The following is an 18876-nucleotide window of genomic DNA, read 5'->3' on the forward strand; positions in this document are numbered from 1 at the left end:
ATTTATTGCCGGGAACGAGGCAACAGCAACGGTCTGGGAGGGCGTGTATTTGACAGTGGAATCGCAGCGGATCATCGTGTGAATGTCACACGGGAGAGGTATGATAATAGCCACTGGGGAAAGGAGCCGTAGACGAGCAGCAGAGGAGGCCGCCAAGGAGATTCAGACCTATTAATCGGGTTTTAGGGCAGCGACACCTCTAGCACGATCTTAAACAGGATTATAGATAGCAAACGCTGCTTTAGCTCGGTCAAAGGGCCGTTCAAGAGGCCCTCCTGGAGAAGTGAGTGACCTCACTTTGGGACAGAAAGGTACGTGGTTAGCCAGGGAAGTGTCCCTACTGCGGGAGGTTCCAGATCCGTCATAATACCAGTCTGATTCCGAGCCACAGGGCGACGAATTCGAGGAGGCACAGAGCTACCATGCTTCTCGGAATCCGGAAGCAAGGAGTGCTTTGACGGAGAAAGAATATGAGCCGATGGCTGCACATAAGCAGTACGAGGGGCTCGTGAGGTAGGAAACGAATTAGGGGTGCACGCACGTACCGGGACGGGTAACGAGAAGTGGCAGGATGTGCGGGTCATCGATTGTAATCAGATCGTGCACGCGTCAGGCAGAGTTCGACGACCGCGAGTCGCTCATCCCACTTGTGTCAGTCTACAGTGTCCAGGGAAAGATCGACGAGCAGTGGAGGAAGTCGTACGACCCAAATTCTCTCGGAACGCAGGGGTCGGTGACCAGAAACCGAGAGGTGCGGCAGGGGTAAGCCCGGGCGAAAGGAGCTGCCGACATAAGACGCACAGTTAGCGTGGAAGCCGATACCAATGGGGTCATCAACCGATCGTCGGGTACCAACAGCGGACAGCCGTCGGAAGCGAGGGGTGGGCTTGGAAAGAAGAAGCCCGTGCGAAGGCCTACGACCTACAGCGTTTAGTACTCGGCAGGAAGCGGCAACGGGGAGACAGGAACGCGGTGGATTCAGCGTCGGAGGATCGCCAAGCCGACAGTCTCTGGTGGATCCTAAACTCGATTGGGACACGTTTTTGGAAGAGGAGGAAGACATGGCGGAACGCCCAATGTTCCACTACAAGGAGTCGGAAAAGTTCCGGGGCACGCTAAAGGAAAATGCAATTGAGTGGATAGACCGGTTCGAAAGGATTAGTCGCCATAATCGTTGGTCCAATAACGATCTTGAAATGGCTATTAATGTGTCGCTCGAGGGTGCTGCCTACAAATGGATTGTAGGCCTTGAGGCGAGAAACGCCCGCCCGGAGCACTGGGAGGACCTGACGGACCAAGTAGCCGAAACGGACGACGAGCAAGCGCACTACAAAGAGGTGCGTGGGCTCAAGACGCTGTTCCTGAAGCAGTTCGTAGGGGTAAACCTGAAACGACACATGGAAAGGAAGCTACGCATGCGGGTCCTAGGGAAGGAGGAAGACATCACGGAATACTACCATGATGTTATGGATATGTTTCGCATTGTTCAGCCAGACATGGCTGAAGAGGTGCGCATAGACCACCTTTTCAGGAGGATGAGCCCAGCCCTCTACGAGAGGCTTTACGTGTTAGGCATTAAACCGTGTGAGGAATTCCTGGAGGAGGCGAGACTTCACGCTGATGCCGTAAAAACAGCCTATGAGAGGGGGCACGAGGATGCACGTAGAGAGCGCGAGAAGCCTGCAGTCAGGGCAGTAGGCCTTGACAAGGTGCAAGACCTAGAGCACCAGATTCAAGAACTGAGGGACGAGCTAGGCCGGGCAGGAGATCCTTCGAAGACAAAGGAAAAGAAAGGGAGAAAAGCGAATGAAACCAGAAGCAGAAAAAGAAAAATTAGATTCGCTGTTTTAATTGCAAGGAAGAAGGACACATTGCGAGAAGCTGCCAGAAAGAAAAGAAGGAGAGGGCGACGAAGCCTAAGAAACCAGAGGGGGGGGGAGCCTAAGGCGGCCTGCACGCTGATTGGCGGAGACCAGACTACGGGAATGACCAATGGTGATTGATAGCCGACCGACGAAATATGGATTGGTGGACGACCGGTCGATGCATTGGTGGACACAGGAGCAATAATTTCAGTTATTTCGTCTTCATTGGCGAGTAAATTGAAGTTGAAAATAGTCCCGTGGGAAGGACCGATGGTTGTATCGGCTAATGGACAACCGATGAACCGAGGGGAAAGGTTTCCTTAATTGGCCGTTTCCTTAACAGTCACGAATAAAAACGGGTCCGTGGAGGGTGAAGCCTTGGTCCTAAAGACATTTGGACCAGAATTTATTATTGGGGGAAATCTACTGAAGCTGTTTCGAGAGCTAAAAATTTGTTTTAGCGATCCACCAATAGTGGAACTCGGGGCGCCATCCACATAGAAGCGAGTGGTGGGAACGAAACAGTGAGGAAAGTGACAGCGATGGTGCGGATGACCGAATGCCGAAAATAAGTGCGGTACCAGTGAAAGTGTCAATCCCTGAATCGAGAGGAAATGACACGATTATGTTACTCAGACCGTCGAAGAAACTGCTGCAGAATAGTGGACTGTCGGCGGAACACACGCTGATCAACTGCTCGAAGACGGATGCAGTGGTTCACGTGATGAACTTCGATCATGCGGTCACGTGATCGTATAGGGAACATCCATCGGTCACCTAGTGTCCATCGACCAGACCAGTAATCTCTCTCTGAAAGTTGGTGAGGGGAAGGATGCAGCTGGGGAAGTGAGGGGCCGGTCGGGAAAATGGCGGGATCCAGCGGCATTCATACATTTCGATCAATGTGGGGCGTCGACCTTATATCGAAACGACCTAATTGAGCTCCTGATAGAGTTCCAAGATGTGTTTTCTGACAGTGGCGATTGTTTAACCCAGTGCACTGTGCTTAAACATGCTATCCCAACGGGAGGAGTGGCACCGATTAAACAACTACCAAGGAAACGTGCATGGAGGGAGTAGGAATTGATTCAGGATGAGGTCAACAAGATGCTTAAGCAGGGGGTTATAGAGCCTGTTAAACAAAGCCCGTGGTCATCGCCCATCGTCTTGGTGAAGAAAAAGGACGAGGAAGTGGCGGTTCTGCATTGACTACAGGCGGCTGAATGAAGTGACAACGAAAGATGTTTACGCACTCCCGCGCTTAGAAGATGCACTGTCCAAATTTGAGGGAGCGGCTCTGTTTAGTGTTTCAGACCTTCAGAGCGGTTACTGGCAGTTGCCAGTCGCGGAAGCTGATAAGCCGAAGACCGCTTTCGTTACACCGGATGGCCTGTACCAGTTCCGGGTAATTCCGTTTGGGCTATGCTCAGCTTTGAGCACATTCCAACGGCTAATGGATATGGTGTTGGCAGGATTGAAGTAGACCGATTGCCTGGTCTACATGGATGACGTGGTCATCTTTGGAAAAGATGCCGAAGAGCATTTGGAGAGACTAGGAAAAGTCTTGTCGTGCTTCCGAAAGGCTAATTTAAAGCTTAAGATGGAAAAAAGGTACCTTCGGGAACGAGGCAGACCGGATGGAAACGTCTTGTCTAGCTGATGGAGTCTGTGGTTGAACAGGAATGCGTGTCTCTTGTTCGATGACTTGCTCCTGTATTGTTCTCAGGTGAACCTTGCTGACTCCTATCTTCGTTCGAAGGCTTTCGATCTGGGTGTTTAAGTTCAACTTATCCGTTTCGATCTTTTGATCCATGTCATGTAACGTTTTACATTAATCTCGATCCAGATGAGTAATAGCAGCGATTTTAAGAGACGTAGTTTGTGAGCTATCAAGGGGTTTGCTTAGCTATTCACTCATGCCCTTTAAAGCTTTACTTAACGTTTCCGTGACCGACATTGCGTTAGCTTCCATTAGAATATTTGTTGGTTTCCGGGTATCGCGGAACGGGTAAACCTTTTTTGCGACAACGTTGTGCTGGTGATTATGATGTCTGAAGTTGACGTCCCAATGGAACTGGCTGAATGGAGTGACGACGTGGTATACCTAATGGTTAACTTGATAATTTCCATGTGGTCAGTGTCAAACTACAGTACCCGCCCTTAGTATCCAAACGCGAGGGCCAGTTAACCAAGCGTCTTATGGCGAATGGTGTGTATCGCGGATAGGGAAATGGGGTAGTAAAAATTAAAATAAAGATACAAAAAAATTTCATAGTGTTAAAAAAACAATAAGCTATCCAGTAAAATTTTTTTAAATTTTTTACCTACAATATTTGGTGAAAAGCATGCTATTCATCAAATATCCGAACACGCTCGGTGTTCGGATCGGGCAAGCTCTTCATGTACTTGTGATGAAGGTCTTTTACTTCTTCGTAGAAATGACCTGATTCATCTCACCATACTGCAACTTGCAACATCTTGAGTCTGAGGGCTCCCATTTTGTGATCTGTTCCTGCTTTTCTGAGCTGATTCGTTAACTTCGTGTGGGCCGCCTTTCTCTTCCCACGTTTCTGCTTCAGGCTCTCTGTTGTGATACAACGGGATTCAGTGCAAATATTTTCCAATCGACTTTTAAATAAGACAGCAAAATGAATTTAGAAAACTGTTTTATTCTCGGAAAGTTTAAGAAAGGAATACATGGCTACCTAAAAAGCACAATGTTACAAGGAATGTGTTTTAAACGCATCCAATAAACTGGTTGTTTCTGACGCTTGAACCACACAACTTCGCATAACTAGAGAAGAATTCGATCCCAGAGTTAATTCTAATAATAATTAAAACTATTTCCTGCTATGTGATGGTTTTGAAAAATCGTGTCTGGAATTAAAAGCAACGTTTTACACGCAATTAGATAGGGATGCAACAACAGCTATTTACTTTTTTTATGTTAAGACTTTTTTACGTCATTTTTACATCTTCCGGTCGCGCTTACTTGTTCAAACGATTCTGTATTTTCCGGATAGTCTCAAGAATTTTTCTTTCTGAAAAAAACCCCCTGACTTTGGCCACGAAAGAGGTGCTGCAGTCGCATTGCTTCCAGCAGTTTAGGATTTACCATCCACCCTTCAGGAGCCTTGCACAATTGAACTTGCTCTTAGCGGCATCATCGAAATACTTTTAAAAATAATTTCTTTTTCCAATATCACTCCTTCTGTTGTCGGTAGAATTTTATTGAAAGCGCTCCATCCACTAGTGCGCATCTTCTTCTGAACTTTTTCGGAAGATTGGCGGGCTAATAAATTTTCTGACAGGTTCCATAGCTTGTCTTCGTGGCTGCTTAATATGCCTTGATTGCACTACAAATTGTTGTCCACCGACCGGAGCAACTGGACTTGTCGCCACTCTCAAATCGACCTCGGTTTCTGGATCCAAGTTTGACTCTCTTGCAGTCTTGATCGATTCACCCTGACTGTAAGCTTCTTCGACCAAATCGTCCTTTAAAATAGTGTCGCGGGGGGACAGTAGCAGATGTGCTTATCTCTTCCTAGAGATGCTACAGCCGACGCTGTAGTTATGAATGTTAAAACTTGTTGTTGTGTCACCGGGCATTACTCTTTAATAAGTACAAATTTCAGAATAGAATAAGAAAGTACAATAAAGTCGAGTAACCTTAGGGAAGGGGCGTATTTTCTAAGCTAGTATAAAACCCACGATTATTTTCCTTTAAGCCTCGCTTACACTAGAGGTTTTTTAAGCTTTTAAGCTTTTAATTTTAAGAAGTTAAGGTCTTAAGCTTTTAAGTTTCTGTCTTATACTAATAATTTTTGAAAGTTTAACAGCTTAATAACTTAAAAGCTTAATATCTTAAATATCAAACTGGTTTGATATTTGAGCTTTTAAGTTGTTAAACTTTTCGGAAAGTTTAAGCTCTAGCCAATAGGAATATTCGGCTAGTGCGTACTTCTTCGTAAATTTTTTTGCACTGGTGCCACCACAAAGTTTCTTGTATTTGTAGTTTTATTTATTTAAAAGTTTTTTGTCTGAATTTCAAATTTAAAATGTCTGTCAATAAAATAACTAACAGTAAAAAGACTGTTTCCCCGAAAAAATCTGAACGTTTACCAACGAGAATGTCTCCGAGAAAGAAAATAGACAAAACTGTCTACGATTTGGACATAGCATCAGGAAGTGGAGTAAAATCTTCAGCCATGAAAAGGTAACAATACTTTTGTAGTATTTTAAGTATCTTAAAACATAATTATCTATGTTTATTTTATTTAATGTTTTACAGAATTTCAACATATCCATGGAATGAAGAAAGAATCCAAGAAATGATACAGGGTGTGTCAGAGTATCCAGTCCTTTATGATATTTCTCGTGAGTCGTGATGACTACAAGGATGTCACAGTTCATGCCCGTGCCCTTGATGCTGTTGCTCAAAGACTGACATGTTGCAGTAAGTATCACCTACATTACATATAATTGCATTTTTATCATTATTTCATTGTTCTTTTTTATTAGCTGGTGCTGACGTAAAATCAAAATGGGAATATTTGAGGAAGTGTTGGTTGAACGAGAGGAGAGAACAAAATAAAGAGGATCCATCTGGCACTGGGACTGATGACTTAAAGAAAAACCAACGCAAACCATTTGCTTATTATGAATCTATGGGATTCATTTCCCCTTTCACCAAGTCAAGAGTGTAAGTTGTGCTACTTGTTTTTTTTTTCATATTTGAAATCATCAATGTATGATTTTATTAAAGGGGTCGCCATACTAACATTACTAACAATAAATATTTCCAAACCGATGACTATGGTAATGACAACGATGCTGATGAAGCTGTTCAACAACAACAAACAGTTGAAGTAGTACATGTTGAATTGTCACTCGATTCCAGTAATTCGGTTTTTGCATCAGAACAAACAAAGCAAATTTTGCAAAACGGAACTTTTTATTCGTCGGATTCAGACCAATTTGCTGACGAACGTAATAACAGTGGGAATAAGACTCAAACATTTTGATATTCTTTTCCATACGTAAAAATTTAACGAACTTTTAGGAATAGAAAACGGTTTTGCAGGAGAATTCTTTGATGTTGAAACTTCACTACAATCTGGATGTTCTTTTCCATTATTAATACGCAGTCCTTTAAAGTCTACGAAACATGCCGCTGGTGGATCCAACAAGACATCTGGAAATTACAAGTCTTGCGCTGGTAGCAATAAGAAGTCATGATTACACAATTACATTTATTTATTATTTCTCTATTCATTATAAAGGAGAAGAGGCTAACCAACCAGCTAGTGCCACTAAGAAAATGATCAAGGGAAAAAACACAATGCAAGACATAGATGGCCAATTAGATTTCTTAGGAAAATCAATGATGTCACTTGTGGAAAGTAAGCCTGAAAATCCACAACTGGACGATACTCAGAAAGACTGGTATAGTTATGCTGCCAACTTTGGTATACGTGCTGCTGCCATACCATGTGATGATGCCCCCGACCAAATTAGATTGGGTATGGAAAATCTATACGCTACGTACAAGAAGTGGAAGCCATCAGTTTAATTTTTATAAAATTTTTTTTTTGTCTTTCAAATGTTCAATTGATTTTAATTTTGGTCTAACGACCTTTGCGACTGTTAATGCGGATAAATATTTCCTGTGCCAATCTTCACTAAGATATTGCTTTACTTTGAAACGTTATGTTCCTCCATTTTAAAATAGTTTCTCCCCGGCATCATTTTTTGTTCATGAATCGTTTATTTGTTGAAACTCGGAAAAGAAATACATAATTGTATTCATAATGCTAATGCATTTATTCAGGTGTTTTTACTTGTAAAATTAGAAATGACATATTGCCACGGTACACTTCCTTCATGGCAAAAATATTGTTTGTATGAATTACGCAACTTCTTTGCCTTTTGCGTTGCATTTCGACTATAAGAGTGTTCCATGTTATTAAAACTTGCCGCATTATTATATACTTCATCATCTCTCTAATCTCCATCAAACAGGCCACCGTTTCTGTCGAAATAGTCTGATGTTACTTTTCTTACATAGGTGTTGCATTCAGCAATCAACAAGTTATGCAGGACTAAAACTGCACGAGTATAATGTTCTACATTCTCAGGTTTTGCGTTCACAGCTGTTAGGAATAACCTCCACCTTGTTGCTAGAATTCCAAATAAATTTTCCGAAGTTCGCCTGGCTCGAGAATGTCTATTTTAAATCAGTGCATGAGAAATATATAATCAAACAACTGAATGCAACTGATGGTAATGCTGTAATACCTATAATTGTAGATAGTTTCATGCTGAGGAAGTAGAGTTCTCCTACCGGGATATCCTTTCATCATGTAATCAGTAAGCTCAAAGGCATCGTCACCAACAAGAATCATTGGGTGCACTAAAGAGCCTTCTTGTGACAAAGGAAGAGCAGATGGTGCTGGAAGATCTAATTGTCTGTTTTTGAAGGCTTTGCGTAAATCAGACGAGCACCAAATCCCACTATCAGATTGTCTTCCATATTCACCAAGATCAAACATCAAAACTTCGTAATTAGCACCAGCTATCGCCATTAACACGATGCTTTTAAAGCCTTTGTAGTTTTGGTAAAGAGACCCACTGTGTGGTGGACAAATAATAGCGATGTGTTTGCCATCTATTGCACCACAACAGTTGGGATAGTTCCATTTTGTGTAGTATTCTTGGACAACCCTTCTCCATTTATCTGCATTTGGCACAGCTAGGTATTTTGATGCAAATTCCTCATAAATTGCTATTGCTGTACTTCGAGTAATAAGGCATGCAGTAGAAGAAGCTACTCTAAATCCATACGCAAGGGTATGAAGATTATCACCAGTGGCAAAATATCGTAGGGTGAGTGCCAATCTTTCTCCTATGAAACAATTAAAGTTTTACTATTAATAACAAAGCAGCATTTAACAAATGATACTACCTGCTGTGATACACGTTCTCATTTTGGTATGTTTCCTTTGCATTTCATGATGACCACCAATTTCTTTAAGCAATTTCTCAAAGCAAATTGGGGACATGCGTGTGAAATTCTGAAACGTGTAGGAATCAGACAAAGCAGCCTCTTTAAGAATAGTAAAGTACCAAGAGTGTTTAGCTCGATTTTCTTCTTTGTTAAAAGATCTTGTCCACGGACGTCCTAACGGATGTCTTTTACGAATAAGATATTTCTTTTTAAGTAGAGTTACCGCAAATAAAAGAGCTGTGAATCCAACAACACATTTGGTTTTCCACTGGTACACGTCAAAATCGTAGTTATCCATTTTGATGACGCTCAAAATTACCACAAAAATAGCACTTCGTCTGCTTATATTTATTTGCGTTTGCATGGAAACTAACTCCGCCTTCTTTAAAAAAAAAGTCACTTGACAGTGTAAGTTGAAAAATTAAAAACTTAGCTTAACTTCTTAAGAACCTAAAAGATTAAGGAACTAAAAGCTTAAGAAGAACCTCTAGTGTAAGCGAGGCTTTAGGGGCACTCTTCTTCCGCTAGACGCGTAACGACGCGTAACCGTTGCTAACGAATTTTGTTCTTCTCGAAGTTGTAGTCGATGCAGAAAAAGCCTAATGCAAGCTTACCTAGTTGCCCTCGTGATCCAAGTAGACGATTGCATCCAGTGTTGTCATCTGAATTGTCAGGTGGTGAAAGTACAGCGACAGGCCAGACACAAGATCTGGAATTCTGAACCTCTAAAAGAAATAATAAAAATCAAATACAAAACTAATAAAAACCTCAAAAATTTAGCTACGTCAGGTGAAGAAATAATTCAACAGAGCGGTTTTAGCAGCCCTGAAAATCAGTCAGATTCAGGATCTGACAACGAAGCAGATTCGAGGGCAACATCTTTTTGGACCTCCAAGACATCAGCAGCAATTTCAAAGAACAGCTATGGCAGCTGTAAGAAAATTCATAAGCCCACCTACTTTTTTGGGTAGCCCAACGGAAGACGTTCGTCAATGGTTAGAGCGCTACGAAACGATCCTGTGCGCAAGACTCCGGAATGACTGGGAAGATGTAGCAGACCCGTTATATTGGCTTTGTTTTTTTCTCTCTCTCTCTCCCCTATTCTGTTGGCTGAAATTATTTTGGTGTTTCTTGTGTGCCTTTTCTTTCTCTTCTCAATAGCTATTTGTAGTTATTATTTTTGTTTCATGCTTGTTTTATTGGAAATTTAGTTTTTTCTTTAATGTCTATTGGTTTGAGCAGTAGACCAACCCTTCTTGCATTCTGCTGTGAGCTTTGTTTACATTAAATTTTGCATTTATATGTTTACATTTACTTTTGGCTGAAAATTGTTTCTTTGCATTGATTTTTGGCCAAAAATGGCTCGTGTCTCTTCTGTTTTCTGGTTTATTTTTTTTCCTTGTTCTTCGTCGTTATAGTGCGATTGGTACGAGTCGCAGGCTGAAGGGGGGATGTAGCGTTCACGCATCATTCGTAAGAGAACTCTCGCCATCCTTTATAGCTGTAACGGTTCGCAAACGACCGACGGAAGTAACATTCAAGGGTCATCCGATTTCTGATACATCGGATTTGCCGACTGACTCTTTCCCACGCCTGGAAGACTATAAATGGGCTGTAGTGTAGACCTTTGTGGCCAGTAGTTTAATAGAACAGTTGTTTTTACTTTGTGTAGTGCTTGAGTGTTGTAGAGATTCATAAATATACCGAACTCATCGGTGATAACTCGTTACAATATGGTAAACTACTCGACTGTCATGCGGGATACACGTATTCGAAACGGATGACAGAATAATGAATTTAGCGCATTTTTTTTTATAGAGCAAAAAGTCGTCCCTTTTTGCACACCAAAATAAGAGCTTTGGTGACCATAAAAATCCGTGTATTAGAGCAGTTTATACCGGTCATCAGCACCTTCTAAAATCATCTTTAGGTCGTCATTGTAGGATTTTAGGACAGAATAAAGAAATCCTAGAAGTGCCGTTAGGATGAATAAATATCCTTTAAAAGACTTCAGTGTGCTGTGTGGGATGTGGAAAGACACACGGAATGATTATGTTTCAATATATTCCCGAAGCAGATACTTTTTTTTTTATTATAATTCTCCGGATGGAAAATCTATCCAATTATTTTCGTTCGTGATGGACGTGTACCATAAATTCTATAGTCGTGGAGTCAAAATCCTTCAGCGGATTCCTTCCCTATGATCTACATAACTGGAATGAATCAAAAGATATTAAAATAAAAGGAATAAATGATTCTATTGAATGTGTAAAGAACCGTGCTGTAGTATAGGGTAGCTCAGTAGTAAAGCACTAGATTGCTAAGAATAAAGGTGAAGGTTCAAAACTTTCAAAATTGATTACATAAGATAATTTGTGAAACAGTGACACTTATGGATATATATATTTACTTATATAGTGTGTTATTTATTTCAATATCAATCATCGGCACTTCCCTAGCAAGACAAGTTTTCTCTAATCCAATAACGATTAATACAGGGTTGTAGATCTTTTTACGCTGATCATTTTTAACCGGAAACAAAAAACGTTGCTTGCCATAATCAAGCAATACATCGCGCCTGGCACAACTATTATTTCGGACGAATAAAGGGCATAAAAGTGTCTTGGGTAATTAAACCTTTCGTTCAATTATTTGTCTTATCGTATAGTTTATACCAATATTAATCTAATTTTTCGTTTGCTTTTTTTTTCTTACAGAACACATGGTTATATCCACCTCACCGTTAACCATTCCAAGCACTTCAAAGACCCTATCACCGGCGCTCACACAAACACCGTCGAGGGAATGTGGGCGCACGCCAAGCGCACCCTTATCAAGGGAGGAACGCCGCGGAATCATCTCTTCACGTGCTTGGCCTTCTTCATGATGAAGCGAATGTTATCGGCCCAAGAGGAACCCGATACGTTCGTTACCTTCATGAAAATGGCTAACGCGTGCGTCGCCGACGGGAACGTCCTTCCCGGAAACTACGGCAACTGGATTCCTCAACCCGAACAGGACTCGGCAATTTTCACCACCTTCGAGGAAGACCCAGAAGACAGCGACGGGAATGACGAACCGATCGAGGATGAGACTGGCGCCGACATCACCGACCTTGATTCCGACAACAACGACGATGACCAGCCGTCATCAGGTCCTCCCTCTTCACCGACAATCAACCCACCGTCACCTATACCGAACTCTACGCTCCCAGAGGCCAACGACCCTCCCGTTGAACCTTTCCGCCCCAAACGCCAAAGAAGAATTCCCAGTCATCTCCAAGATTATCAGCTTTAATTGACTTATTAATGTTATTGTTCTTATTTCATTTCATTTGGTTTTTATTGTTCTTGTTCGATTTCGTCTGTATTGTTCTTTTTACTTTTTTTCCCATTATTACTTTTTTACCTTTTTTTGTTTCATTATGACCTCTTTTGGTTTACTGTTTTTTGTATTGTATTTAATAAATTTGTTGACCTCCTTTTTTAACAGTTAGCCATCACGAAGAAGTCGAGGAACATTTTAAAAATGTGACATTATACTCATTTGGAAGCTCTGGTTCGTTTCTATCTTCTCCCCTTGTCCTCTCCACAGTCATCACGATCTTGCGCGGTCGTGAAGATTTACCTACCGATCTTCAACTTCCATCAACTACGGAATATTTTTAACAATTTCAATTTTTCAAAAAAATTAGAGTTCCTAACCGACTTCACCGAGATTCGAACCTCGGATCTTTCGCATCACCGGCTAACCAGCTAACCATTACACCATCGGTAACATGCGAGGCAAAGGGAAAACATGGGGCCGTATGGTGTGGCTCAGGTAAACCCCCCTTCACTGTCCCCTCTCCCATGGGTACGCGCAATCCCCCCCGCCCGACCCCCCTTCTGGCCGGCTTGGGCAGCGCGTCAGTTCCGTAAAACTCGAAACTTTGTACGCGTTTTACGGACACTCCCGCTCATTTGCACACCCTAAACCCTACATTAAAAATGATCAGCGTAAAAAGATCTACAACCTGTATTAATCGTTTTTGGATTAGAGAAAACTTGTCTTGCTAGGGAAGAGCCCAATCATCACTATTTATACGTTTTATATTTACAACTTAACTGTACTTAACAATTAAGCTTTTTTTAGAATTTGGTAATTTTTTCATATTTGTATACGTATTCGTATTTTATTTTTCATATTTATGTATACATTCATATAACATTTATTCACAATTTCTCACGCCACCATGTGACTTTGAATTTTTTATGAAAAAAAAAGTTTTTTTTTGTAGAAAATATTTAGTTGTTAAAAAATTGAAAGTCAAAACCTTGACACATAGGAAATGCTATATTTAAGGAAAACTTGGACAACAGTAGCTTTTAGCATTATTCAAAGCAGGGAATTTCAAGAAAATAATGGCTCTAAGCAACTTTTAGTTGGCTTATAAAAATTTTCTAACTTAAGCATAAAAACACAACTTTGAAAGATTTCTTAAGTAGAAAATCTAAGCGAAATCGGTTTCGCCGGTTCTAGAAAATCTAGAATCGGTTTCTAGTAAATTCAAGCATAAATTCGTTTTTTAAGAAAAAAATTGTTAGTTTTTGAAGAAAAAAAAACGTGCTTAAACCAAGACTAGAATACGGCCCCTGGTCACGCTTAGGTTCTTAACTAGAGTTTAGTTAAGTAAATTTAGTTAAGTAATGATAGTCAAGTAAAAAATACTTTTTACAAAATTTTGATAAAACTGTCGGATTAATAAATTGTCAGATTAATAAATACGGTCAGGATTCCTTTTTTCCACTCTTAAATTGTAACAAGACTTATGCAACACAGCCCAGAAACAAGTTTTTTCCGGGTTTTTTACGTATCTTTAGTACTACTTGGTACGGGAGAAACACGTACTGGGAAGTAAGGAAGACATCTTTTTTGCGTCTTTTTTGTGTGCACCGTTTGTAAAATTAGGTTAAAAACACGGTTTTTCCTTGGATTAAATAATCAGGTTTTTAAGTTTTTGGATGTGTTTTATGTTTAAGAAATAATTACTGATCTTTCATGATACCGCTTGTTTCTATATAGCCAGTATCTATATTTTAAAATAAACGAATAACTGTATTTTATATAACACGCTATAAGTAAATAAAATATTACATACTAAAATAAAATTGTATTTTTTTGTAGAATGATTTTCAGTTGTCATACACAATTACACAATTCACATATATATTGCACTAAATCAGAAACACAATTTAAAATAAATTTTTTTACTTTAAAATTCCACAACAGATGGGATAGCAGAAGAACCAACAGTAGATGGGTGACCTTGCAGGATGCGTTGATGTGGGAGCGGGTGGTGTGGTTTAATAATAGTGCTTCAATCTAAATGAAATAACAATTATTAATTTGAAAAAAGAAATTAAACATAAAATACTGAAAAAAAAAGTTAACTTACTTCATGAGTTGTAGAATAATTCGATTCAATTGTCAATTGCAGAGCTATTCAACACATGTTGTAATCCAATAGCAGGAGCAGAGACTCTTCCTTCACGAAAATCAACTAGCAAAGGGCTCATGATGTACCACGTGTCTGCTTATATATGGATGATTGACGAGACATCTAGTGGTCATATAATAAACCAGGCTGAGAATAGTTTTGAAAAATCAAATATAGATATGACGAGATATCTAGTTGTCACATGTAAAACAAGACTGAAAATACAGATTTTGTAAGAAATTAGTTTTGGTTTAAACTTTTCCTTTGCCACATTTCAAGTAGCTCCGTAGAGAAATGGAACATAACATTTAAATGCGAAATTATGCCCAAATTTGTCTTTTAATACTCGAACTGTAACCCTCGGATAAAATTACCTGCTTTTTACGTAAAAAAAGGTTCCCTTAAGTTCTCGTTATCTTGCAGATTAATTAACGTTTCCAAACACTTATTTATCTGTGACTTAGATTAAACATGGTAAGAAAAATAAGACTGATAAGTTAGGGGAAAATAAAAGAAAATCTATTTTGGTACTCAAAAACCACTCCCACACGAAACGTCTTTTTCACGTAAAAAAAATTAGGCTTGTATGAAAGGTGCCGGCGGATACGTGTTTAGAATGAAGTTTTATTCAGTTTTCCTGTGTGGGTATGATGGGTTCAGACGTAGATCACAGTAATCTTCAAGGGCCTTTTATTCGCCAATGGGCGTGTATCTAGATTAAGACTGAATTCATTCAATAAGAAAAGCTGTCAGAAAATCCAAATCTAGTGTAAAAGTAACTGTACATACATAATCAGTAAATCCACCAGGAAAATATGCAGTCACGAAGAAGAACGTTCTTGTGCTAAAAAATCTTCCAGAGATATTAACAATAAAAAAGGCTTGTCGATATCATTGTTCTCAGCTAACATAAAAATTTTCTATTTAGGCATATGGCTCCTGAAGCGTTAAAATTTGTTAAGGATACACTTACCGCCGGCGCACAACCTGCCGTCATGAGTAAACTCCTTCAAGACAAGTTCGGTACCAATCTCATTAGCAAGGATCTAATCAATATCAAGCGAACATTAACAGGTAAATGTTAAGGTCATGGACAATTATTTTGCAAAATTTTTAAAATCTCATACATCAATTTTACAGGAAAGTCACAAGATGAGTGGGCGGATACTGTAGCTTTTCTTCAGGAGCTACAGAAAATCCTAACAACGTCATCAAGGTGTTGCAGAGTCCTGAAAAAGAAGTTGCCGCGATATTCGTCCAATTTGAGCTCCAACGTAAACTGTACCTGAAATACGGAACTGTTATACAGTTAGACGGTACCTACAAGACAACGAAAGCCGGTTTCGCCCTTTACCACCTGTTAATTCACGATAATAACGGAGATGGTAAGCCCTCGCTTTTTTTTATCAAGAAAGGAATGACAGAGGAAATTTCTGAATGCCTGCAGATTTTTACCGAGGTAAATAAGAAAATGAAATAATATAGATTACGATATTTTTAAATAAAATAAAAATTTGTAGAATAACGACGTCTCACTGACTGAAGTTACCATTACGGATAAAGATTGCGCTGAGATTTCCGCTCTATGGAAATTATTTCCAAAGGCGTCCGGAATTCTTTGTCAGTTTCACGTACTTAAGGCGGTTGACACTCATCTGCAAAATAAGTTTAAAACATCACTGGACAAAAAGAATGAAATCCGTGGTTTCGGTCTGCCGTTTACGCCGCATTGGAGGCGGAATTTCACGAAGCTAAATCGCAACTACAGGCACTAGGTATTAAAAAGCTTATGCTACGTAAACTTAACGAACAACAAAATTGTTACGAAAATTTATATTTTCTAGGAAAAGAGATTGCAGCTTTCTTTGATGGGAATTGGTTTAATATTGCAGATAAGTGAAACTATCTTGGACGTCGCCAACTATCAACATTTAGCAACAACACTACCAACTGCCTGGAACGGTAAATACAATAAGATTTCCTACTGGTTCAATATTAATGACATTTTTTTACAATTAGCTATCACCATACCCTTAAGCAAGTTCTCCAGAAGAACAGGCGATTACTAGAAGTAATCAGAAGATTATTTAATCTCGTTAGGCTGCGCCTTAGTGACAGGAAACTAAAGCAATCCATACGAGAGGTGAGGTTTAACACCAAGGGAAAGCACCCGGTGCTGAATACTGTAAACTTAAAAACGTGTAATACCTGTAAACTTCTGGAGGGAGAAATGAAAATTGTTCAGTGGAAAGCATATGACTTTGTCCTCAATGAAGTAAGTAAATTACCTACTATTGCTTTTCTAACGGATTAACTGATGCTTATTATTTCAGGAACTAGACACGTACAGCATTGCCTCTCGTCACACAACGTACAGTTTGAAACGAGACTTGACTGCTTCTACTTGTAAGTTTTTTATGGATTTTGACCTCCCTTGTCGTCATATCATCAGCTGCCACATCAAGAACAACACGTAAATTTCCTCTGGATCATTCCTGGATCATTGGCGGAATGAGTGTTAAGAGGTATACAATTTTAAAAAATATAATGTTTCTTTTTACCTAATACCATTACATATAACAAAATGATGCAGTTGTTCCAGCTTGAGTGTCTTCAAAAACTGGAACGCATTATTTCAAGCAGCTTACAAGGAAGCACATTACCGACAAGGACTAGTTCAACTTTGCCAATACTATTTTTCGTAAAGTTGCCGACACGCTCAGCCAATTAGTTCAGTCGGACTTCGAAGAAAAAATGCAACTCTACTACAAAATACACGTTTTGATCAAATAAGGGAAACAGTTCCACAAAGTTCTCCTGTTCAACATTTGACTGATCTAGTGATTGATCTAGCGTCGGCTGCTGCTGACGAATCTCACGAAGTCACTTCGAAATCTATAACGGAGAACAAGGTAAATAAAGTTAAAGTGTAAATGAACTCCTGTTATAATTTTATGTTTTCTTACGAATAGGTGTTACATCCTTCCTGGAATTTCCTCCATCTTCCTTCAACACCACAAAAAAGAGGTCGTCCTAGAAACAACAACGGATATTTCACCTTATACCACAAACACGCTTAAAAAGCAAAAGATGACGTGGAATTTCTAGATCGCTGGGTGAAGAGGAGATGTTTCTGCGGGAGGAAGCTGAACATCTGATGGTTGGCCTCAGTGATATGCCGGTATCAGACCACGAAGTTGCTATGGAGGACTCGTTCTCACCAACTTCCCCTGATTTAATCATCAAACCTGTTGAGGTAAATTCAAAAATTACTTTAATTTTTTCAATTTATTAATTAAATTTTTTTACTAATTATCAGGAGTCTCAGTCAACTGCATGTGTGCCAATCCGGAATCCGTATATGTTGAAGTTCCTCGTCAAGGTAGAGCCGGTTATCAAGAACAACTGGCTCGGTACCAGCATAGTCAACCTGGCAATGAAGATTCTGAAGCTAAACCATCCAGCGATAGGTGGTTTTTATTGCAGTATCCTTGGTGGATCACTGGAGTTTCCTGGCGCAACAGGCCAGCAATGGCTGCAAATTGTGCATGATGGGGCAAACCACTGGTTGTTGATAGCCAAGAGTTTTTCCTTGCCGGAACATGTTCTTGTTTATGACAGCAGCCCTGTAGTAAATGTCCGTCAACACGTTCTGAGCTGCATGGCGTCTTTGCTACAAACCCCTAAGCCGACAATGACATACGTAGTTAGGGGATGTCAAAAACAAGGGAATATTTTTCATTGCGGTGTCTTTGCTATAGCATTCGCTACTAGTTTAGCAAATGGACAAGACCCTACAGAAATTCTTTATGATCCCGTGAAACTTCGTGACCACCTCAGGACATGTATAGACACCGAAGTGCTTTCCCCATTTCCGTCCACCTACTGTCGCCCAAGGAATCGCGGAGAAAAAATTCAAAGCATCGATGTCTTTTGTTATTGCAGAAGAACCGATTACGCGTCTGATTGTAAGCCAGATTCATTGGAAATGGTTGCGTGTGACAAAAGGGGCAGCAATTGTGTAATTTTGGTGAATAAAATGTTTGACAACACATTTCCAGTTGAAACAAATGATTTGGAATGGTATTGCAAAAACTGTGTGCTACGATGATTTATAGTCTTTTACTGTTTGTTAATTAGTATTTTTAATGACTTAAATTTTACTTAAAATTTATACCAATTTTAACTGTATTAACCATTTGACATAACACTTCGTTGCAATTTCTAGTCTTTTAATTTTTTAAGTTCCGATATATTTTAATGACTTCAATTTTACTTTAAATTTTTACTGATTTTAGAATTTCTCGTCCTTATCTTTTATTATGTCTTAAAATTTTTATGTTTACTGCTTTGTGCTTTTTCCTTAAAATCTAAATAAATATATATTTGTGATGCCAAACGCTCGTCTCTCGAATATGGGTAAAACTCACGGAGTAAAGAGAAATGGTCGACAAAGGGATGGATTCTCTCGGGGTTGTTGGGGCTTTCAGCCAACCCGTCAGGCCATTGACCACGCACGGGGAAAC

At 39.9% G+C, this 18876-nt stretch overlaps 3 protein-coding genes and 1 pseudogene across 3 annotated transcripts; 3 read left to right on the forward strand and 1 right to left on the reverse strand.

Moving 5' to 3' along the window:
• The first annotated feature begins 6230 nt into the window (after positions 1-6230).
• On the forward strand, positions 6231-6904 carry LOC123475558. Its single transcript, XM_045178421.1, has 3 exons — positions 6231-6321; positions 6387-6567; positions 6631-6904. The coding sequence occupies exons 1-3, from the start codon at positions 6231-6233 to the stop codon at positions 6887-6889; spliced, it is 531 nt and encodes a 176-aa protein (XP_045034356.1). The 3' UTR covers positions 6890-6904.
• Positions 6905-7387: 483 nt separating this feature from the next.
• LOC116928503 (protein ALP1-like) lies at positions 7388-9169 on the reverse strand. The gene is made up of 3 exons (XM_032935592.2): positions 8830-9169; positions 8163-8769; positions 7388-8091 (listed from the first exon to the last, which is right to left on the reverse strand). The coding sequence occupies exons 1-3, from the start codon at positions 9167-9169 to the stop codon at positions 7869-7871; spliced, it is 1170 nt and encodes a 389-aa protein (XP_032791483.2). The 3' UTR covers positions 7388-7868.
• A 2588-nt stretch (positions 9170-11757) lies between these two features.
• On the forward strand, positions 11758-12107 carry LOC116928728 (annotated as a pseudogene).
• A 3175-nt stretch (positions 12108-15282) lies between these two features.
• Positions 15283-16250, forward strand: LOC116928727. The gene is made up of 4 exons (XM_032935815.1): positions 15283-15424; positions 15491-15545; positions 16052-16125; positions 16195-16250. Exons 1-4 carry the CDS (start codon positions 15283-15285, stop codon positions 16248-16250), a joined length of 327 nt encoding a protein of 108 aa, XP_032791706.1.
• The last annotated feature ends 2626 nt before the right edge of the window (positions 16251-18876 follow it).

Source organism: Daphnia magna, linkage group LG8 (assembly GCF_020631705.1).
Source record: "Daphnia magna isolate NIES linkage group LG8, ASM2063170v1.1, whole genome shotgun sequence".
NCBI classification, from domain to species: domain Eukaryota; kingdom Metazoa; phylum Arthropoda; class Branchiopoda; order Diplostraca; family Daphniidae; genus Daphnia; species Daphnia magna.